Below are 24350 nucleotides of genomic sequence, written 5' to 3'. Positions count from 1 at the left end.
ACCCCACGAATCACAGCACGCCAGGCCTCCCTGTCCATCACCAGCTCCCGGAGTTTACTCAAACTCATGCCCATCGAGTCAGCGATGCCATCCAGCCATCTCATCCTCTGTCGTCCCCTTCTCTTCCTGCCCCAATCCCTCCCAGCATGAGGGTCTTTTCCAATAAGTCAACTCTTCGCATGAGGTGGCCAAAGTACTGGAGTTTCAGCTTCAGCATCAGTCCTTCCAACAAACACCCAGGACTGTACTAAAGTGTAATTTGTTACTTATAAAAACAAATTCTAAAAATGTTTTTAACTCAAGATTATTAGCTTCTCAATAGTATTAGTTATTACAAGCAGACTAGTAGCCAGGTCAATACTACCCACTCAAGCTCGTTTTTTATTAAGTATATAGCATTCCCCTCTTATCTGAAAGAAATACATCTCAAGACCTCAGGTAGACATGTGGCAGACAGTACCAAATCCTATATATAACACTATGCCTGCATGTGTGCTGATTCACTTCAGTTGTGGACTCTTTGCGACTCCATGTACTGTAGCCCTCCAGGCTCCTCTGTCCATGGGATTCTCCAGGCAAGACTACTGGAGTGGGTTGCCATGCCCTCCTCCAGGGGATCTTCCTGATCCAGGGATCGAACCTGCCCGCACTGCAGGCGGATTCTTTATCACTGAGCCACCAGGGAAGCCCGTATATCACTATACACTTGTGATAAAGCTTACTTTAAAAGTCAAGCATGGTAAGAGGTTAACAATAATAACTAATAATAAAATTGAATAGTTATATTAATGTACTGTAATAAAATTTATGTGAATGTGGTCTCTCTCGAATGTCTTACTGTACAAATTTAATGCCTTTTCCTTCTTAGCTAAGCACTCATCATGCACTGTGGCCATAACTTTTGCAGTTTGAGGTGTGATAGCAAAAGTAGCATGAATTTCTCTTTCCTTCTTCACAATTTCACAGATAGAATATGATCTGTTCTTACTGTGGATCTTGGCAAATTTGGCAGACGCTTTTTCTTTCCCTAAGAAGTCTAGCACTTTTACCTTTTCACTTAAAAGAAGGAAGTTATGGCTTCTCTCTGGAGTATCCAATTGTTGGCATCACTACTCTTGAGCTTTGGGGCCATCATTAAGTAAAATGGTCACCATTCCAGGGTCACTGGAACACAGCACCGACATACTATGACAGTCCATAATAACCCAGACAGCTGCAGAGTGATGGACAGGCGAGACTGGCTGGACAAACGGACAATACACATCCCAAGGGCAAGGCTCAGGATTTCATCACCATAGTCAAAACAGCTTGAAATTGGAAACTTCTGAATTGTTTCTTTCTGGAATCTAATATCTTTGACTGCAGTTGAGGATGGGTAATTGAAACCATGTAAAGTGGGACAGTGGATGGGGGTGGGATGGGGGGGGCTCCTATAATGCCTGTGATTATGTGTGAGACTGTTTCCAGCATTGATATATAAGCAATCACAAGACATATCACTGAATCTCTGAAAAAATGAGCTAATCAGAGCTATATAATCTGAATCCTAATTGGAATCTAGCACAATGAGAAACCTTTTATGGTTTGATGTAAGGAAACAATTATCTCAATCATAGGAGACACTCATCACATTGAAAAAAACGAATGTGGAAAAAAGCCATGTGAACACACACACACACAACTGGTGAAGCGCCCGTGAGGCTTCAGCATTTGGAAAAGGCTCCTAGAAGATGCAATGGCAGAAAGTCACAGAAGAAATGATGGCAGAAAGTCAAAACATCTTCCTCTCCCCGCATAACAGGCATCAGCTGGGAAGGGCGGACTCCTTCCCACCCTGTCAGCCAGCCTGTAGCCCCCGCCTAGCCTTTTCCCCAACAGAAGCCCCCTACTCCCCACAGCGCATCAGTTACTCCAGGGGCTGGCTGGAGGGCAGAAGAGAGGGTAAGCAGATTATTACCTTTGTGGCGATGGATGGAAACTAGGTTGTTGGTGACTGGCACGCTGCAATGTACATGGAAGTACAAATATAAAGTTCACATGAAACTTATATGATGCTATAAACCAATGTCACCTTGATAAAAATAACTCTTAAAAAAATGAATCATTTAAATCAAGACTTCAGGATTTTTGAGCTGAGACTCTAGGCAAGGCATTTACCTTTCTAAGTCTTCCTTTTTTTCTGGAAGATGGAGATAAAAACAGTATCGTACTCACAGGGACACTGTGGACAAGCTCCGGTATCCCTCCCATGCAGGGCTTAGCACGTAGGAAATGTCTGGTGTGTGGTCCCTGTTAACAGTATTTTAAGGATGGGCCCTACATGTCATGGAGCACAATGCGGGGCTTGGATCCAGACGCTTGGAGGAGGGGAACCCCCACATCCTGGGGGGAAGGAGGGCTTCCAGGGGGCAGCAACAAGCGAGCCCTAATGAGTGGCTGGGCAGAGGCCAAAGGGGTCTGGGAGGAAGTGTCAGTTGGGGACCACACACAGGAATCCCAGAGTGTACAGGTTTTCGGGGTGAGGCTGGGCAGGGAGAAGGGCTAAGATCACGTCAATGCTCATGGTTCAGAGAGTGAGGTTTTTTTTGCTAATAAATCAAGAGATTTCATCGCCCTGGTCAACAGATAGATGAGTGTCCTTATAGCAGAGACAGTACGCTCTCCACCAAGACTTTACCCTCCCTCCACGACGCGGGTGCCTCTGGGAGGGACCTGTCCAGGGAGGGACCATCTTTTCCAGCTTTCTCCCCAGCCAGATGCCCCCTGGGCTCTGTGACAAGCCTCCCCGCCCCTCCACACCCCCATGGTGTGCCATGCAAGCATGAGTCCCTTTCAGGCCAGGGAAGTCAAGAAGCACATGGTTCTCCACCATCCTCTCCCCTTCACTGAAATGCAGGGGACTCCACAGTCTGGAGAGTATAGGGCCCCTGGCAGAAGCCAGTGGGGTCTCTGAATCACTGTGTGGGAGGAACAACCTGCTGCTTGGGAGGCCCCTCCGGACTGGAGCAGGAGGCAGATATGCATGGCATTAAAACACTGAAAGCCTGGGGTCTGTGACAGCAGTTGGTACCACCCTAATCCAATCCCTTATATCCTTGAGTTGGTGAAGTGGTCAAACTAGGGGCACCTTCCTTCCTCCTCAGCTACTTGGAAAGCAGCTGGACCCACAAGACAGCAGAGCCAGCATCTGGAAGGTTCAGCTGTGGCTGCTCCCACCAGGGCCACCCTCCTGGGACGAGGCCCCCAGACCCACCCTACTGCTGCTGACCTGCCCCCAGGACATACCCCAGCCACCTGCACGAGGAGTCCTGACTCTTCAGGAGCCCGCAGCACATGCATCCTTCACAGTGAGATGCCAAGTCCTGTGAGAAGCTCTGTCCCCAGGCGGGGCTGGGGTGGGCATGAGGGTGGTGATGGGGTGGATGGGCCTTCCTCCCATCCCCTATGCCCACCTGAAGGAGGCCAGCTTTCCTCTGTTCAGAGGCCAGGCAGAGGGTTTACTCTGTTCATACAATGGGGACTGGTCAGAAGGGCTGGGCAGGCTGTCCCTGTGTCCCTGAAGGGGACCCACAGCACGGCCCCCTGACCCAGTGTCTGCCGCCACCTCCCTTTGCACAAAAGCATTAGCATCTCAATATACAAGCTGAGACTGACTTGAAAATAATCCAGCAAAGGGCCTGGATGAAATAGGACCAGCCAGTGTCGATGCTGTTGAGATGGATTGGGGTATACAGGGTTCCTTATATAGTCTTTCTACTTGGGCACATATCTGAAAATGTCAAAATAAAAATTTAAAGGAAATTTCTCGATATTCTGTAGGAGAGGAGGCCCCCAGAAGGAAAGCACCCCTCCCTCCCAATGCCTTTTCAGGATGTGATTAATGGTTCCTCTCACAGAGGAGGAGGTGTTTACAAAGAAAAGATTTGTGGGCTTTTTTCCTATTTCCATTAATATTTAGTACATGTCATTATCTCCAAGTCTAATCACTTAAAGAAGAGATTTTAAATAATTGATTACTACAAAAGAGGAGGCCGTCTTTTTCACAATCCATCAAAAGCCGGAAAACCTCTTCGCTTAGTCCTGATGTGGAGACATAAATACATTAATGCGCATGCCGAGAAGCGCACACACACAGATCAATAGACAGAAATTCGCTCTGGGTACTTTGCAGAGGGAAAAACCATCATCCTTGTCCCACCTCCAGTGTAGCACACCCCCGCCCCAGCACAAGGCCCCAGCCCCCTTGAGACAGGGCTCCAGGGGCACCTCTTCCTTCCTTCTTTCATTCAAAGAAACACCTGTGCAAATAAATATGATCACCATGCAGAGTTTCACAATCACCAAGACATGCAGAAAGGTAACATTTCTGGAACTCGGATGAGCTATGTCTGGCCATGTGATCACATCTATGTGTGCGAGCGTGTTTACCCGTTTGGAGACAGCACCTGTGTCCGCACTCTTTAAAATGCCCGTGTTGGTGACATGTCCTCCAAGAAGGCACGACAACACAGACAAACAAGAAGAGGACAGCCCATGAGCGAGCACCTGCAGAGGCGGGAGGCTGGCTGGCGGGAGGCCGATGCCTTGAAAGCACTCATGGCTCCGGGGCCACACGAGACAAGATGCCACTTACCACGAGGGACAGGGGCCGCTTCCAGGAGACGACGCCGATGAGGCCTGACAGCAGCACCTGGAAGAGAGAACAGGCCATGAGGAGCCGCCAGGAGACTTGTCTGGAGCACAGCACGGGCGGAGCGGTCATGGTGGAGGGTTCATCCCTCCTACAGTCATGCCTGAGGCCACCACTCAGGGCTTGAGGTGACCGGCTCACAGGGACGTGGAGAGCAGACAGGCTTTCTGATCGAGCCTCCCGTCTTCTCCTCAAGTCCTGAGAGACATGTGCCGTGTGATTCAGCATCACACAGAGCACCGGACACACTGCTTTGGGGATGGTGGTGAGGTCCCCACTCTCTGGTCATCTGCCACCCGCATGGAAGCCCGCAGGCCCAATCTGCCCTCCCTTACCTGGGCCCCTGCCCCTGCAGGGGCCTCCTCTTCACTCCTGCCCACCAAGAAGACTCCCATACTTCTCACCGTGGCTCTGAGCTGCCTGCCCCTGGCCCCGCCCATTCTCTGGCCCCCTGACCCACCAAGCATGTCCCCTCAGGACATCCCCCGCAGCCCCCCATCCACCCAGGCTCCCCTATGTCTGCTACCTCTCAGGAGAATCATTCTCGGCTCCTGGCCCACCTTTTTCCTGGGCTGCCCCCCCAGGCCCACATTAGACCCACGCTCCCCGCTGTCCACATTCTCAGTCTCCTTATGTCCAGGAAAGGCCACCAGATCATGGAGACACAGCTGCTCTTCACCCACTGCAATCTGCCTTCAGGGGGGTCACCAAATGGGACAAATGGGCTGTCCCTCCTTGACTTTCCATGGAGGACCTGGGCCAGGCTGGAGGGGCCAGGATGCACTTGACCCCTAGAATTTCAAAAGGACTGAGCCCCAGGCTCGGAGGAGAACACGCAACTGAATGGACCCACAAGGTCCCACTGTTGACAGAGCCCAGTTCACCCCCGGCACCTTGGCACAGAGCAGAACCAAGTCTCATGTCCAGTAGCCTCCAGGCATCCACCGAGCGCCACGCTGGTTTCAGACATCCAGCAACACCCAGAACAGTGGTCTCACATGAAAAACATTAAACCTTAACCACACACACAGATAAGGATGAACTAAAGAGCTTCAGCGTGCGCTGCTCCCAAGCCTGTCATATCTGCCTCCTCTCTGCAGTGCACACGCAGCTTCCACACACAGCCGATGCTGCAAACATTACCGACAGCCGTGTTCCCACCTCTGAACCTCCTCATTCCGTGATGCCCCAGCCCAGCCCCCTCCATCACAGAACTGCGGGCTGCTGTACCCCAGACTCTCCCAGGCCAGGTCTCCATCACGCCTCTCCACGTGCTTCTGAAGCCGCTTACTTCCCTTCTCGCCCCACACTCCACCTCTCAGAACCTGCTCTGGTGCCCAATGCGTCCTCCTCCATGGACACACGACTCCCCCAGGTCACGTTCTGATGGTTAAGCTGGCATTCCTGCTAAGGGCACGCTGCTGAGACTCACTGTCACTCCATGCCCAACAGCACAGACCCTGACCTCTTATCTCCACCTCCAACCTTCTTCTGGAGTGTCCACATTTCTGCCAACCCTGCCATCCTCATCTTAGCCATGGTAGGACCCTCTGTTCTGAGGCTGGGTCTGCTCTTCCTCTCAACACCTCTCCCCTCTGCCTGCACTGGCTTTCAGGATTCACCTACCTGGATGGGGGCACTCCGCCACTTACCTACCTCTGCCCCCCACTCACAGGAGCCTTGCTGGATGTCTCCACCAGGTGCACGTCACCTTCCTGGCTGGACCAGATAATCCCACATAGTCTGGTGCCTGATTCCCCACAATCACTCCCAAAGGGACCCTCCACTCCTGTCCTGGTCATTGTGGGCACCAAAGTCACAGCATTTCTCAAAGGGAACCCCTGTGGGCTATCTCCCCTCCACACTCAGCACTCCCCTCCTGTTGCTGGCCCCCTGCCTCAGCCCCAACCCTTTCTCTTCCCTCAGATGATGACCAAGCTCTGGGGGCCCGGCTCTGACCCCACCATTCCCCCCAGGATGGGACCTCCAGAGTACCCTCTGTCTGCCCTTCATGACAACACTGACTATGACCAGACTGAGCCTGGAGGGAGGCTGAATGTTCTCCGACCATCTCCCAGAAGATGTCCACTTAAGCTCTGCCTTCTCCTTCCCATTCTAATAGGTGAAATCTCGCCTGTCCTCTGAGACACGGCCCAATACCTACTCACCCAGGAAGGGCCCAGGAATTCAAATGAACCTAGGGGCCCCACTGAACTCTCCAACCACCCAAGACCCCTCAAGACCTCTCGGATATGTGAAGACAGAACTCCTTCATCTTCTAAGATGAAGCTGCCGAAACTATCAAATCTCTACAGTGACTAGCCCACTTACAACAAGGATGTTACCGGCCTTCCAAAGAGCAAAGGTTTCTAAACACAAAGGAAATTAACAGCACTTATTTTAGGCCACAGTAAAAATTCTCAGCTTTTCCTATCTTCATCATGAAGTCATTTTTTCATTTATTTGGCTGTGCCAGGTCATGGCTGCAGTAAAGGGGGTCTTTGTTGCAGCATGCAAACTCTTAGCTGTGGCATGTGGGGTCTAGTTTCCTAATCAGGGATCAAACTTGGGCCCCCTGCATCTGAAGCACTGAGTCTTAGACACTGGACAACCAGAAGTCCCCGTAGTGAAGTTATCATTCTCACAAATATACTCAAGTAATTTTACTTCCAGCAAACATGAACAATTTGGCTTAGTCAGTATAATTTACATTTCTGAATGTCATTAATAACTATAATTAGGAATGGATCCAAGCCCCTATACAAAGGCAAAGAATAAAACCACCACATGGAGTGAGGCAGGCAGATGCTGACTTTGTGTAATGCCGTCCCCTTGAGTGTAAGTAAGGTGTGCTATCCCATGACCCTCCCCAGGGACAGCATCCTGAAATAATGTTGTCCTGGTAACACCCTGACTGCAGCCTTGTGGGACCCTGGCCAGGTGATCCTGCTACGCCATGTCCAGACTCCTGACCCTAGAGATCTGTGAGATGATAAATGGGTGTCATGTTAAGCTGTGAAGTTTGTGGTAATTTGCTCTGCAGAAGAAAATGAATTATTATTGACTGAATGTCTGTGTCTCCCCAAACCCATATGGTCAAGTCCTAACCCACAAGGTGCTGGTACCTGGAGGTAGGACCTTCAGGAGGTGATCAGGGTTAGGCTGGGGCCTCATGATGGCACAGCAGGATTACACAAAGAGAAGGAAAGGATCTCTCTCCACATGTACATACCGTGGAAAGGCCACATGAGGCACAGAGAAGTGAACTGTCTACAAACCAGGAAAAGGGCCTGCCGTCCACAGAACCTGACCATAGCAGTATCTTGATCACAGACTTCCCACCTCCAGAACTACAGGAAAATACATTTCTGTTTAGTTGACCCGGTCTATGATATTTTTTATTTAATCTTTGTTTTATGTTGGGGCATAGCTGATTTTGGAGAAGGAAATGGCAACCCACAACAGTATTATTGCCTGGGAAATCCCATGGACTGAGGAGCCTGGTAGGATACAGTCAATGGGGTCACAAAGAGTCAGACACAACTGAAGTGACTAAAACAATGAAACATAGTTCATTTACAATATTATGTTAGTTTCAGGTATACAACAAAGTGATTTAATTGTACATATACACATATCCGGACTTCCCTAGTGGCTCAGAGGGTAAAGAACCTGCCTGCCAATACAGGCAGATGTAAAAGATGCGGGTTCAATCCCTGGGTCAGGGAGATCCCCTGGAGAAGGGAAAGGCAACCCACTCCAGTATTCTTGCTTGGAGAATCCCAAGGACAGAGGAACCTTGGGAGCTACAGTCCATGGGGTCACAAAGACTCAGTCACAACTGAGTGACTAACACACACACACATACAAATATCCATTCTTTTTCAGAATTTTTCCTATATAGATTATTACAGTATATTGAGTAGAGTTCCCTGTGTTTTACCAGTAGGTCCTTGTTGATTCCCTATTTTATATATAGTAGTGTATACATATTAATCCCAAACTCCTAATTTATTCCTCCAGCAACGTGCACCCCCGACCCCGGATTTTTCCTCTTTGGTAACAAAAAGTTTGGTTTTGCTATCTGTAGGTGTGTTTCTGCTGTGTAAATAAGTTAATTTGCATTATTTTTTTTGTTCTACATATAAGTGAGATCATATGACATTTATCTTTGTCTGACTTACTTCACTCAGTATGACAATTTCCAGGTCAATCCATATTGCTGCAAATGGCATTATTTCTGTATTTTGTTACTCCAGCCCGACCTTACTAATACACTAACACATCCAATGAACATGAGTTTTAGCAAACTTTGGGAGATGGTGAAGGACAGCGAAGCCTGGCGTGCTGCAGTCCAAGGGGCTGCAAAAGTGAGACATGACTGAGAAACTGAACAACAACAAAAACAAACACATCCAGGGTAGGATGCTGTTTTTTCCCTAAACATCCCCTCTCCTTCTGTGTCTGCTCCCAGGAGGAGCGGATGTCTCTGCTCTCTGATACAGAAACACCGGCACCAGCTCTAATAAGGGCGGGGGGCACACTGGAGTGGGGAGGAGACTTTCCAAGAGCAGATGCTAGCCTCCCCCTCCCTGAGAATGGCTGTTCCCATCCCCATAGCAATGGGGGGAGTGGAAAGGGGGGAGGAAACCATATCTCTGCTGGTCTTAGCTTGAACTACTGTTTGCTCAGTCCCAGTAACAGGCAGGATAGTGCTCTGCCGTCTCAGTACTTTTGCAGGTTTACTTCATCCCACTCCTGTGAGGAACAGTATCCTGCATCTAGCTGGCCTGAAACCACCACACCTCCTGTAACCCCTGTCCCATTTAAATTGCCAGGATTCTTATTAGCAGTCTGCGGTTTACAGCGACACTGAACAGGGTCAGAGAAGAGGAACAGACAATTGAGTAGCTGTGAAAGCAAAGCCGAGGAAACTATGAGAGACATGAAGCTGCTCAGAGAGGAGGGTTAACTCTCCCAGCACCTGCGAGGTGCTGTGAGGACGGACGCCAACTGGCTCTCTTCTCCACTTCCTCACCCAGCTAAGAGAGGAGAGATAAAATTAGAAAGAACTTTCTGCTGTTGAGAGTAATGAGAAGGGAGATGAGACCATGAGAAGAAGCAGCATCTTCAGAGTAGAAGTCCTCCTGTTTGACTGGTGCTGACCCGGGACATGAAGCCCGGGAATAAATGAGGCCTTTACATCTTGTCTGGAAGACTAAAAAGTTCCTTTGCTGCCTAAAATCAGGAACTTCCTCCAGATCTTCCAATCGGGTTCAGAGGCAAATGGTAATGTGACATTTCAGGTAGTGAAGCAAGTCCTTCCAGAATGCAGACCTGAGAGCCAATTAAACTATTTCACAAAACATATGGCTGGCTGCCCAACAGCTACAAGTGATACAGATTTACCACTAAAAAGCCATCATTCACATGTCTGGAGAAAGACCTGTTGCAATAAGGGTACAGATAGTATTCTGAGCTGCCCAAGCATGGGTGCCCAATTGCTAAGTTGTGTCTGACTCTTTGCGATCCCATAGACTGTAGCCTGCCAGGCTCCTCTGTCCATGGGATTCTCCAGGCAAGAATACTGGAGTGGGTTGCCATTTCTGCCTCCAGAGGAATCTTCCTGACCCAGGGATTGAACCCGTGTCTCTTATACACCCTGCACTGGCAGTTGAGTTCTTTAACAGTGAGCCACCAAATAAGCAAAGCTGTCAGTCGATGACAAAGTTGCCCCGTGTAAGAAAAAAAGTGTAGCATCATATAAATATTATAAATAACTCACAAGTCAAAAGAAAATCAGAGCTGAGATACACACCACATGTTCTGCTGCAATATGTGTCTCCTAGATGCAAATCAGCTCCTCTGTGTGTGTGTGTGCGTGCATGCATGCATGCACGTGCAGGCGCAGTCCTATCTGACTCTCTGCGACTCCATGGACTGTAGCCCACCAGGCTCCTCTGTCCATGGGATTTCCCAGGCAAGAACACTGGTGTGAATAAGCCATTCCCTTCTCCAGGGGATCTTCCTGACCAAGGGATCCTTGTCTCTTGCATCTCCTGCATAGGCAGGCAGGTTCTTTACCACTTGAACCACCCCAGGGTACCAAATTCACGTGTCTCGCCTCTGCCCATAAGATGCAGCCTTCACTGGTGCTATTTACTCTGAAATTAGGGTAGTTACTAGACCTAGTACTAGAGTTTCTTATGCCATTAGTTAGTAAATGAGCACATATATTATTATGACACTTCTTAAAATAATTTAAAAGTATTTTTAAATAATATTTTGTAATCCTATGTATTTTATTTCATGAATTTAAAACCCTCATTCTGAGAAGGGCTCCAAAGGCTTCCAGAGACTGCTCTGCCAACAGTTAGGAACCCTGAATTTATAAATTGATTTAGTGCAGATCTTTTAGTGGCAAATCCTCTTTTTTTTTTTTTGTTTATCTGTAGATTTCTTACTTGACCTCATACTTGGAAAATAGTTTAGCCGGATACACAATCCTAGCTGGACAGTTTCTGCTCTGAAGAGTTTGAAGATGTTACTCGACTTTCGGGCTTCCGCCGTTGCCATCAAGGAGTTGGCTGCTGTCACACTGCTGGTCCTTGAGAGCTGCTACTGCTCTCTCTGAAGATTTTTAAAGCTGTCTCCCTGCCCTTGGGGGTCCTGAGGTTTTTGCATGGTATGTCTATATGTGCGGTTTTTGTTTTATAATCCTCTTTGAGATGTACTATGTCCTGAAGGTGCCTCCCAGGTGGAGTAGTGGCAAAGAAGCTGCCTGCCAATGCAGAAGAAACAAGAGCTGTGGGTTCGATCCCTGGGTTGGGAAGATCCCCTGGTGGAGGGGATGGCGAACAACTCCAGTATTCTTGCCTGGAGAATTCCAAGGAGAGAGGAGCCTGGTGGGTTACAGTCCATGGGGTCACAAAGAATCAGGCACGACTGAAGTGACTGAGCATGCATGCACATGCTTCTGAATCTGTACATTTATGTTTCTCATTAGTTTGGAGATTTTTAGCCAACATCTCTTCAAATATCATCTCTTCTACATTCTGTCAGGGACTCCGACAGCCACACCCTGATCCTTCCTACTTCATCCTCCAATCCCTTACTTCTTCTTTCACCTCTTCCACACCAGTGTTGCTCAGTATTCCATTCTGAATAGTTTTTTCAGCTATTTTCCAAATGACTAATTTCCCTGCTGGCCAGCTATTAAACATGTGCATCGAAAATAGCACAGACCTAAACCCAACCAGGATCCTCCAGCTCAAAGTGGGGGCCCTGGTTGACCTGCAAAACCTTAAAAAGAAAAGAAACTAGGCTAATGCTAACCATGGACTTCCGGGTGCTTCTTTATGTAGCATCATCATGGCAAGAGCCAATCAACATATCTGTGGTTTCAGTTCAATTCAGTTGCTCAGTCATGTCCAACATTTTGCAACCCCATGAACCGCAGCACACAAGGCCCTGCCCTGTCCATCACCAATTCCCAGAGTTTACTCAAACTCATGTCCATTGAGTCGGTGATGTCATCCAACCATCTCATCCTCTGTCGTCCCCTTCTCTTCCCGCCTTCAATCTTTCCCAGCATCAAGGTCTTTTCAAATGAGTCAGTTCTTCACATGAGGTGGACAAAGATTTGGAGTTTCAGTTTCAGCATCAGTCCTTCCAATGAATATTCAGGACTGATATCCTTTAGGATGGACTGGTTGGATCTCCTTGCAGTCCAAGGGACTCTCAAGAGTCTTCTCCAACACCACAGTTCAAAAGCATCAATTCTTCAGCACTCAGCTTTCTTTACAGTCCAACTCTCACATCCATACATGGCTACTTGAGAAACCACAGCTTTGATTAGATGGATCTTTGTTGGTAAAGTAAGGCTTCTGCTTTTCAATACGCTGCCTAGATTGGTCATAACTTCTCTTCCAAGGAGTAAGCATCTTTTAATTCCATGGCTGTAGTCATCATCTGCAGTGATTGTGGAGCCCCCAAAAATAAAGTCTCTCACTGTTTCCATTGCTTCCCCATCTATTTCCCATGAAGTGATGGGACCAGATGCCATGATCTTCGTTTTCTGAATGTTAAGCTTTAAGCCATCATTTTCACTCTCCTCTTTTACTTTCATCAAGGGACTCTTTATTTCTTCTTTGCTTTCTGCCATAAGGGTGGTGTCATCTGCGTATCTGAGGTTGTTGATATTTCTCCCAGCAATCTTGATTCCAGCTTGTGCTTCATCCAGCCCAGCATTTCTCATGTCCTCTGCATAGAAGTTAAATAATCAGGGTGACAATATACAGCCTTGACGTACTCCTTTCCTGATTTGGAACCAGTTTGTTGTTCCATGTCCAGTTCTAACTGTTGCTTCCTCACCTGCATACAGATTTCTCAGGAGGCAGGTCAGTTGGTCTGGTATTCCCATCTCTTTCAGAATTTTCCACAGTTGGTTGTGATCCACACAGTCAAAGGCTTTGGCATAGTCAATAAGGCAGAAGTAGATGTTTTTCTGGCATTCTCTTGCTTTTTCTATGATACAGCGGATGTTGGCAGTTTGATCTCTGCTTCCTCTGCCTTTTCTAAATCCAGCTTGAACATCTGGAAGTTCACGGTTCATGTACTGTTGAGGTTTGGCTTGGAGAATTTTGAGCATTACTTTGCTAGTGTGTGAGATGAGTGCAATTGTGCAGTAGTTTGAGCATTCTTTGGCATTGCCTTTCTTTGGGATTGGAATGAAAACGGACCTTTTCCAGTCCTGTGGCCACTGCTGAGTTTTCCAAATTTGCTGGCATAGTGAGTGCAGCACTTTCACAGCATCATCTTTTAGGATTTGAAATAACACAACTGGAATTCCATCACCTCCCTAGTTTTGTTTGTAGTGATGCTTCCTAAGGCCCACTTGACTTCGCATTCCAGGATGTCTGGCTCTGAGTGAACGATCACCCCATCATGATTATCTGGGTTGTGAAGATCTTCTTTGTACAGTTCTTCTGTGTATTCTTGCCACCTCTTCTTAATATCTTCTGCTTCTGTTAGGTTTATACCATTTCTGTTAGGTCCATATCATTTCTGTCATTTCTGTGGTTTAAGAAGAATATATAATTGGAGACCAATTACACATGGAGACCAATTACAATTACACAATGATATTTTATAATATGCTCAGTAAACAAAGGGCTTCTCAGTTCACAGAGATCAGTTACATTAATAAGAAAAAGGAACTACTCAACTGGAAAAAATGGCAAAGGATTCAGAATAGGAAATTCACATTTTTAATGGACAATAAACATATAAATGGATGCTTAAGGCTACTCCGATTTTTTTCAGAGCAAGCCAAAAGATAAACATTTTTATCAGTCAGACTGCCAATAATTTTTGGTGAAGTTTGATTGAACCCAGTGGTGCCAAGGACAGAATGGAGGGTGGGGGAGAGTTCCTCTTGAACATTATGGATGTTGGTATAATTTGATGTAGCCTCCCTTGAGGCAATTTCATAAACCTCTCAAACTAGAAAGTGCACATACTCATGCTCAGTGATGGCAATTTAGCCCCCTGAGCCCAATTTAGCTCTGGCAGCACATGCCGGAGACGTGCCACTGCAGAAACATGTAACCAGTGGGTTAATATAAAGGGTTAGTTCAATAAAGCTTGATATTTATATATAACATGAATACACGCATTATGACATTTGAGGTAGCTCCGTGCTTGCTGTTGTGAGATGCTGTCAGAGATAAATAACCGACAAGACACAGCCCAATGGGTAGAGAACAAATCCCATTTGTGTAAACAGAAAGGAGTGGATGCTGGTACATACAGAAACAATTCTATGGAAGGAAAGACAAGAAACCTAATGATGAGAAACTGGATTAGGGAAGAGGAGAAAGGATGCCAGCTTTTAAGTATGTAACTGCTGGTGACGATGATTTTAACCTACGCATGAATTATGTCAGGAATATTTTAAGCTTTGCATACAGTTGGGCTTCCCTGGTGGTTCATATGGTAAAGAATCTGCCTGCAATGTGGGAGACCCAGGTTCAATCCCTGGGTCAGGAAGATCCCCTGGAGGAGGAAATGGCAACACACTTCAGTATACTTGCCTGGAGAATCCCATGGACAGAGGAGCCTGGTGGGCTACAGTCCATGGGGTCACAAAGAGCTGGACACAACTGAGCGACTTTCACTCACTCACTCACTCATGCATGCAGTTTGAGCCTGTAATTCCTCTTCTAAGAATTCCAGGTACTAATCAAAGTATTATTTTTCATTTTGAAAATGGGAACCAATCTGGGTTTTTGGCAAGAGGGCACTGCTTGTCTTTCAGGTCCTTCCCAAGTGTTGCTGTTAAGTCTCGTTATGGAAGAACATTTAGTGCCACTCAGAAAATTTCACAGCACATAAATGCAAAAGAAGAAAAGGAAAAGCAGGCTACATAATGGTTGGGAGGGGGGATGAATTTCCCTTCTATTAAGTAAATAAATACACATGCTGACATGCAAACACACAGAAGCCAGCACCAAATCCCAAGACACCTGTGATTATCTCCCGAAAGTGGGATTCTAACTCCCTCCACGTTATTTCAAAACCATGTTTTATACAGAAGACAGAAAACACTTTATTGAAACTCAGGCTAACCATGGCTGCTTCTGCCTTCTTGGGGCAGTGGTGGAGGGCCGGGGTATACCCATGTAAGTGGGAGGTAACCCCTGCCACGTCCTCTTCCTCAGGTCGGACAAGTGGGTGGGGCCAAAGTCCAGCACTTACACTTTTGGGCCCTTTGATTACAAGATATGTCAAGGTCTCTGTGGTCTTATGACTGAGTGAAGGGGGCAGGAAATCAGGATCCCAGCACTGTGTGGGGGCCCAACGCAGACTCACAGGTATGTGTGTAGAGCAGGAAGGCCTGGTCTCCCAAGTGAGGGGTCAGCCAGGTGGCCATGGGCAGTTCCATGTGGGCTACCCCTCTGTGATGAAGAATGATGAGAATTTAAGACATAAATGCAACTTCCAATGCATGCTTGACCCTCCTGACCCCTTGTTTCTCTCAGCCCAAGTGGGAAAGAAAACACCAAGTGGGCAGTTACATCGCCTAGTCTGGCAAAGAGTATTTTATGAACCATCAGACCCTGACGCTGGGAAAGATTGAGGGCAGGAGGAGAAAGAGGTGACAGAGGGTGAGATGGTTAGATGGCATCACTGACTCAATGGATATGAGTTTGAGCAAACTCCAGGAGATGGTGAAGGACAGGGAAGCCTGGTGTACTGCAGTCCACCGGGTTGCAAAGAGTTGGACACGACTTAGGGACTGAAGAACAGTAACATGAACCATTTACAAATCATATTGATTCTCTTCTTTTAGAACAGATTATCCTCTTTACACAACAATAAAAACAATGTATTTGTTGATACAGAACATTAATTCCATTAAAATCGCATTACATGTAATGAAAAGCTATCAGAGTATAATTATGCAAGCAAATTCACAGATTCACATCAACTTTTGAATCCACTGGAATTACAATAGGACGCAAGCCTGTCTGGCAGATAAATTGCTCCTCTGTTTCCAGATGATTATGAATAAAGGCCACTGTGCTAATGTTATAAACCATACATGCTATTTGTGCAAACTCCACAACCCAGTACTGTGCCTTCAAGGTGCCTTGGCCTGGGTTTTCCCAGGGCAAGAGGCTGTGCTCCCAAATCCTTTTCAGTCAACCCCACCCCGAGCATGCACCCTTCTTGGAACTCCTGCCTCTGCAGCCAGTGGACTGGACCCTGCAGGATCTCTGAATTCCTGGACACTCGCAATTGCCCCTCACAGCGCCCTCTGCTGCCCACACCTGTCCACTGCGGGGCCCGCAGGCTGCCCTCCTTAGGACCTGGGCGGATGCCTCCAGGTGCCCCTCTGCCTTGGGGCCAACCCTGGCCCTTCTCGCCACTCAGGACGCACCAGAGACCTGGGGGCCAAGAGAGTCTCCTGTCCTGGAACTTGGTGAGGACGGGGGGGGGGGGGGAAGAAGAGGCAAGGGGACTTAGGATTCTGTGAGAGGCCACCAGAAGTGCTCCTTGTGCTGCTGACCATCACATGCGTGTATGTGAGGACCACCCCCACTGATGACCGTCCAGCTGAGCTCACTCTCACTGGGACCCTGGGATCCCACCAAGGCCCCTGGCCCTCATTCATGGCTGACACCCACTCATGGGTTTAGACCCTTCAAGGATCCCAAGCACAGGCTGGGGGACTTGGCCAGCTGTGCTGTGCTGGTGGAATGGAGGGAAAGCTCTGGGCAGATGCAGTGACGTCCCAAGAGGGCCAACACCCCTGATGACATCTCCTTCCATCCCCAGGTGGCTCAGTGGGTAAAGAACCCACCTGCCAATGCAGAAGAGAAACACAGCTTCCATCCCTGGGTCAGGAAGATCCCCTGGAGGACAGAATGGCAACCCACTCAGTATTCTTGCCTGGAGAATCCCATGGACAGAGGAGCCTGGTGGGCAATAGCCCACGGGGTCGCAAAGGGTAGGACACAACTGAGTGACTGAGCATCCATCCCCAGTGTCACCGCCCCTCCTGTGACTGGCCCTGCATCTCTCCTTCAGAACTCCCACATCTGGTCAGCAGTGGACTTGGGATCGCTAAGTTCAGGGAATCCCCTTCCACCCTCATTGTCCCATTCCTGCCTTTCCAGAACACTCTCTTGCCTAGGCTGCCCCAGCAGACCCCCACCAGACCCCCACAGCCACCCTTCAACAGGAGCTCCCTTATCCCCTCCCCCAAGCTCCCTATCCCCTCCCTGCTCCCCAACACACCATCCTTCCTGCAATAACTCACTCTCACTTTCTCTTTGCATTTAAAACCCTTCTCCTGGCCTCTCTCCCTTATGGGTCTCCTGGAAAGTGCTAGAAAAAGACATCATCCAAAAAGGCACATATACCCCAGTGTTCACTGCACCGCTATTTACAACAGCCAGGACATGGAAGCAACCTAGATGTCCATCGACAGAGGAATAGATAGAGAAGATGTGGTACATATATACAACAGAATATTACTCACCCATAAAAAGAATGAAATTGGGCCATGTAAAGATGTGTGGATAGACCTAGATACAGTCAAACAGAGTGAAGTCAGTCAGAAAGAAAAAAACAAATGTCATATATTAACACATATATATGGATTTGAGAGAGAAGTGGTACTGATGAACCTATTTGCACAGATGTAAAGAGAACGGACATGTGGACAGAGGGGTAAGGTGACAGTGGGATGAACTGAGAGAGTAGCACTGACATGAATACACTGTCATGTGTAAAATAGATAGCTCGTGGGAAGCTGCTGCATAACACAGGGAGCTCAGCTCAGCGTTCTGTGATGGAGCTACAGAAGTGGGATGGGTGGCGGGGGGTGGGAGGTAGGTCAAGAGGGAGGTGATATATACATACATGTATACACATAGCTGATTCATGTTGTTGTGCAGCAGAAACTAACACAACATTGTAAAGTAACTATACTCCAATAAAAAAACAAAAAAGCTCTACCAAAGAAACTATTCCACACTGAAATAAGACTGTCAGACTGTTTTAAGTTTCCAGGCCTACATGCAGTTATCTGAGTAAAGTAAAGAAATTTCCATGTGGGCAATATATATAAGTAGTATATATTATCTTGCAAATATAGCTCATGGCTATTTTCCATATAAATCATCTCAAATCAAGATTTGATTTTCTCTAACAGCTCTAGTCTAAAAAGAAGAGTTATGAACAGGAGTAAAAAAGACACATGCACTCACTGTTTCTTTAATTGTATTTTCTGCAAAACTCTGCTGTTCTATTTTTAATATTTGATTACAGCATCAACAGAGCTATATTCCACAAAAGCAATTATGTTTTGCTCAGCAAAAAATCAGAACAGAATAATATGTGGCATACTAACAACTGCAAGAATAGAAGCAATTTAGGACATTTTGGAATAATGATTGGGGTAATTTTTCAGGATTTACAGCAAACACAGTTTAACAACACACTACGCATGGAGTCTACCGCAATGTTTAAGTTATGTGTTATACAAACCAAAAATGCACAGAGCGCCTACTATTTTATCAAAAAAATAACAGCACTTGAAACACCTAAGGTTTTATCTCACAATTCCTACTCATCAGCTCTCTCTGTGTAGAAAAAGCAGCACTTAACTTAAGGTGCTTTCCTTTTCTTTAAGGGCTTTGTCTAAAGGTCTCTCAAGTAGTGAAGTGGAATTGTACAGCTAACACAGGAAAGGCAAACAGGGCAGGTGACCCCCTGCCCGATGACTGGAGAGACCACACTGATCTAAGATGGCAGTGCTCCCAGCAGACGCCACCTCAGGATCCTCGCCGACACAGTCTTCCAGGTGCCATGACTCAGAATTCGTGTTGGCAGGTCACATCTCGCCTACTTGAAGGTCCTCAGTGAACAGGCGGAGGCAGTTAGGGGGTGCCCCTAAAGGCAGTCATACTTGCAGAGGTCTTCCACATCCAGGCAGCACAGAGGGGTCAGTGTTCTCATCAAGAGCAGCCTGAAGGGCTTCCCTGGTGGTCCAGTGGTAAAGAATCCACCTGCCAATGCAGGGGGCGTGGGTTCCATCCCTGTTTCGGGAACTAAGATCCCACATGCTGTGGAGCAACTAAGCCCGTGTGCCACAAATGCTGAGCCTGCACTCCAGAGCCCGTGCTCCACAACAAGAGAAGTGACCATACATCAGCTAGAGAGTAACCCCTGCTCACCACAACTAGAGAACACCCAAGCACAGCAACCAAGACCCAGCACAGCCAGATAAAGTTAAAAAAAAAAAAAAAAACGTGAAATCTAGACAAACTATGGAAATCAACTCCTTGAAGCAGCTTCAAGCAATGAAATTCAGAGATGCCACAGAAAGGAGAGACCCTCTGTGCTGAAAGGATTCCAGCCTCTGCAGCTTCTTTCATCCTACAGACACAAGCAGGAGCCCTGGCATGACTGGAGGAGACCTGGGGTCCAGCACACGGTTGGCTTTCCCCTCTGGTCAGGTTTCAAATTCCGAGGGCAAAAGACATGAATCTTAACCAAAGAGCTACTGAAAGCACAGTGAAGACAAAGATTTGTAATCTGGAAACCCCAGAGGGCTGTGAAGAACACAAAAGACTCTTGTCTGGAAGCCCTAAAAGGTCGGTGCTCAGAACAAGATGCAGTTTACCTGGGCTGCAGACCAGCTTTGACGCAGCAGAGCCTAGACGGTTGAAGGTGGTGGCCACCAGGTAAGGAAGTCAGCCAACCAACTTCAAAACTGCTACCATGCCCAAGAAAACAGAGAAAAAGATGAGCATAATAAATGAGAGGAAGACTTTCACCAGGCAATTCCAGTCTAATGGAACTAAATGGAACTAAAAAAAAAAAAAACACAGTATCTAAAATCGATAACTCAACAGAAGGGTGTGACAGAAAATGAGACACAACAGGAAGATGGGACTAGTCAACTAGAAGACAGGTCGATTAAAACAGACACCCAAACTAAAACAAAAAGCAGGGAGTTTGGAATGAATATGCACATGCTGCTGTATTTTAAATGGATAACCAACAAGGACCTACTGTGCAGCACAGGGAACTCTGCTCAATGTCATGTGGCAGCCTGGATGGGAGGGGAGTTTGGGGAAGAATGGATACAAGTATATGTACGGCTGAGTCACTTTACGGTCCACCTGAAACTATCAAAACACTGTTAATGAGTTATACTCTGATATAAAATTACAAGTTAAAAGAACAATATTATAGAGGAAGTAGAACATAACAAAAGGCCTAACATTTGTGATTCAGGCCCCAGAAAGAGAAAACAAGAATAGGGTAGAAGAAAGAATGGCTGAGAATTTTCCAAAACAAACAAAATATCAAATCAGCCAAGCTGGCTTACTACAGAGACGGACAGACAGACTACATAAAAGAGAAAATCTTAAAAGCAGTAAAGGGTGTATTTTGACACACACACATTATCTTCAAAGAAGTAACAAAAAGACTGAAAGTCAATTTCTAACAGAAATGATGGAAACCACCTTTAAAGTTCAGAAAAAAAAAAATAACTGCCAACGTAGAATTCTATAACCAAGAAAACATCCTTCAAAAAATGAAGATGAAATTAAGACTTCTAACAATCCAAAAAGGAAAGGAAAATGACCCTGAGGGAAGCCAGATACACTGGAAGGAATAAAGACTGATGAAAGGGGTGAATAAATACTGACTGCAGCCAAATCTTGGATTCTCTGAAAATGACAGGTGGTACTGACCAGTTAGTCCTAAAGAAAATCAACCCTGCATATTCAGTGGAAGGCCTGATGCTGAAGCTCCAATTCTCTGGCCACCTGATGTGAAGAGCCAACTCACTGGGAAAAAGACTCTGATGCTGGGAAAGATTGAGGGCAGGAGGAGAAGGGGATGATAGAGGATGAGATGGTTGGATGGCATCACCGACTCAATGGACAGGAGTTTGAGCAAACTGCAGGAGATGGTGAAGGACTGCAGAGATGGTATGGTGTAGTCCATGGGGTCACAAAGAGTCGGGCATGACTGAGCGACTCAACATCAACAACAACAATATATACATAATATATAGCACAGGAAACTAAACAGTTCAACTGTGAATAACTGGGCCTCCTCCAAATGTGACCTTGGACTCTCTTTTTAATTCAAAATCCATATTTAACACTGGGCATAACGGTTTCTGCACTGCACACTCTACGCAGGGAATGCTGGCACAGGAGATTACAGTGGGAACTCAGAAAGAGATAGGATAGAGTGCTTTTTTAAAATTGAAAACCTATCTCTGACTATATAAATAACATACACTCATGTTGCTGAATTTACATAACATGAAAAATTATACAGAGGAGAAAATAAAATTCACCCATACTACCACATCGAGAGAAACCAACAACAATCTTTAAGTGTATTTACCTTGCTTTTTCTTATTCACAAAGTTCATTTTATTTTATTTTAATAAAGACTTTGCTCAGAGTACAGTTTTTCATTTAGAAATATACTGTGGACATCTATGGACACTAATCCTCCAATGATAGAGTGTCTCGTTCTTCTAATTCTACTGTACATTCTATTTCTACCATCAAAACCCACCAGACAAGATCTATCAACTTTTTTATTAAGGCATATTTGAGTTACAATATTATGTTAATTTCAGGTGTACAACACAGTGATTCACAACTTTAAGAGGTTATGCTTCATTTACAGTTATTTAAAATACTGGTTATACCCCTGAGCATGTAACCTTTAGCATGTTCATGCCTCTTTTCCCTGGTGACTCAGGTAGTGAAGAATCTGCCTCAATGCAGGAGACTCAGGTTCGATCCTTGGGTCAGGAAGATCCCCTGGAGAAGGGAATAGCAACCCACTCCAGTATCCTTGCGTGGAGAATCCCATGGACAGAGGAGCCTGGCAGGCACAGGCCATGGGGTCACAAAGACTCAGACATGACTGAGTGACTAAAAATTTTGCTATTTTGGTCAAGTTTTCTATTTGTTTGTTGTTTCCTTTTTCTACTCATTTGAAAATTACACATCTATTTGCTATTCAAATTTTAAAATACCTATATGAAAACATATACCTAGCATGTGTATGTCAGCAGCACATATACCCATAAATTCTATGCAAGAGGCAAGATGTTCTACTCTATCAAACCTCCCAGATTTTATTAAACCACCACAACTATTCAAACTTAATTCTGTACTTTAATTGCATCCTGCCGCATTATTTTTACCAATGCTTCCCTTGACTTATCTTTCATTGATAACTTTTTTCATTTGGCTTATGCACATCAAGTAATTTCTTCTTTTAGATGTGGCAAAGACTGTGAATCTATTATATTTCTGACAATAACTATAATTTGCCAATTTATGAAAATGAGCTTGGAAATTTTACATATAGAAAGCCTAGAGCCACCAAGCTTAAAAATCTTATTCCCTCTGCATGCGTGCTAAGTCGCTTCAGTCATGTCTGACTTTGCAGCCCCATGGACTGTAACCCGCTAGGCTCCTCTGTCCATGGGATTCTCCAGGCAAGAATACTGGAGTGGGTTGCCATGTCCTCCTCCACTTATTCCCCCTAAAAGAGATTAATGTTGTTGCATCACTTCCTAGCACTGGGTTTTTTAGGGTTTTATCCTATTATTATTTATTTATTTATTTATGTTTATTGAATTAAGTTGATTTACAATGGTGTGTTAACTACTGCTGTATTGGTCTTGAAGGTTAGATTCTAGGATCAATGTGTTTTTTTCTTACCTTATGCTTATCTTTGATTTTTTTTTTAATTGCTGAGATTCAGAAAAAATCAGAACTGAAACACCTACCCTCTGCCTACCCAATGCTTGACATCTACTCTCCATGCCCCTCAGGTCTTTCCTCCCAACTCCCCCATCTTTAGCCCAAAGGACTCTCCACAGTCTCACTCTCTCATCCAGGTCTGCTTACAGGAACCATGTCAGGTCATGTCTACAGATTCTGCATTTTACCCTCTTCTGTGCTCTGTTCCTGCTCTCAGATCTCACTGAGGCCAGGAGTCAGAGCCAGGATGAGCCTTCCTTCCATGTCTCTGTTTCTCTGTGTGCCCAAATCCTAACCCCAGAGGTTAGCACATGACATGACTCTGACACTGACAAGCACTTCAAGACGCCCTGCGTCTGAGCACCAAGCAGTCAGTGTGACACCAGGAGGAGAGGCCACGCCTGGGACATAGAAGCAGAGAAGAGCCTGAGGTGGGGACCAACCCCAGCACTCCGACTCATCCTGCCTTGGGAGTGAAGCTGGCAGGGAGGCCGAAGAAACCTGCGGACGCGTGGCTCCCAAGAGGGAGGCAGGGTGGACGCTCACATGCAGCGGGGCTTCGTTCTTGTTCTTGGACCCTGTGTGATTCATTTGGTTGTTCATTGCAGCACTATTTACAATAGCTAGGACATGAAAGCAACCTAGATGTCCATCAACAGGTGAATGGATAAAGATGTGGGACACATATACAATTGAATATTACTCAGTCATAAAAAGGAACACATCTGAGTCAGTTCTGATGAGGTGGATGAACCTAAAGCCTTTATACAGAGTGAAGTAAGTCAGAAAGAGAAAAACAAATATATATTAACGCATATATATGGAATCTAGAAAGATTGGTACTGATGAATCTATTTATAGGGCAGCAATGGAGACAATAAATTGTGGAAAACTCTGAAAGAGATTGGGAATACCAGACCACCTGACCTGCCTCTTGAGAAACCTGTATGCAAGTCAAGAAGCAACAGTTAGAACTGGATATGGAACAACAGACTGGTTCCAAGTAGGAAAAGGAGTACGTCAAGGCTGTATATTGTCACCCTGATTATTTAACTTATATGCAGGGTACATCATGAGAAACGCTGGGCTGGAAGAAGCACAAGCTGGAATTAAGATTGCTGGGAGGAATATCAATAACCTCAGATATGCAGATGACACCACCCTTATGGCAGAAAGTGAAGAAGAACTAAAGAGCCTCTTGATGAAAGTGAAAAAGAAGAATGAAAAAGTTGGCTTAAAGCTCAACATTCAGAAAACTAAGATCATGGCATCCTGTCCCATCACTTCATGGCAAATAGATGGGGAAACAGTGGAAACAGTGGCTGACTTTATTT

The 24350-nt window shown here is 46.2% G+C and overlaps 1 protein-coding gene across 1 annotated transcript in view; it reads right to left on the bottom strand.

Moving 5' to 3' along the window:
- Positions 1–24350, bottom strand: part of FAM189A1 (family with sequence similarity 189 member A1) — a 240997-nt gene that overhangs the window by 120759 nt on the left and 95888 nt on the right. The window contains exon 2 of the mRNA XM_043490192.1: positions 4634–4690. Within this exon, the coding sequence (XP_043346127.1) occupies positions 4634–4690 (57 nt within the window). The remainder of the gene's footprint in view (positions 1–4633; positions 4691–24350) is intronic.

This window comes from Cervus canadensis, chromosome 17 (genome assembly GCF_019320065.1).
Source record: "Cervus canadensis isolate Bull #8, Minnesota chromosome 17, ASM1932006v1, whole genome shotgun sequence".
Taxonomy (NCBI): Eukaryota; Metazoa; Chordata; class Mammalia; order Artiodactyla; family Cervidae; genus Cervus; species Cervus canadensis.
The sequence above is the reverse complement of the archived record's forward strand: the minus strand, read 5'-3'. Positions and strand labels throughout refer to the sequence as shown.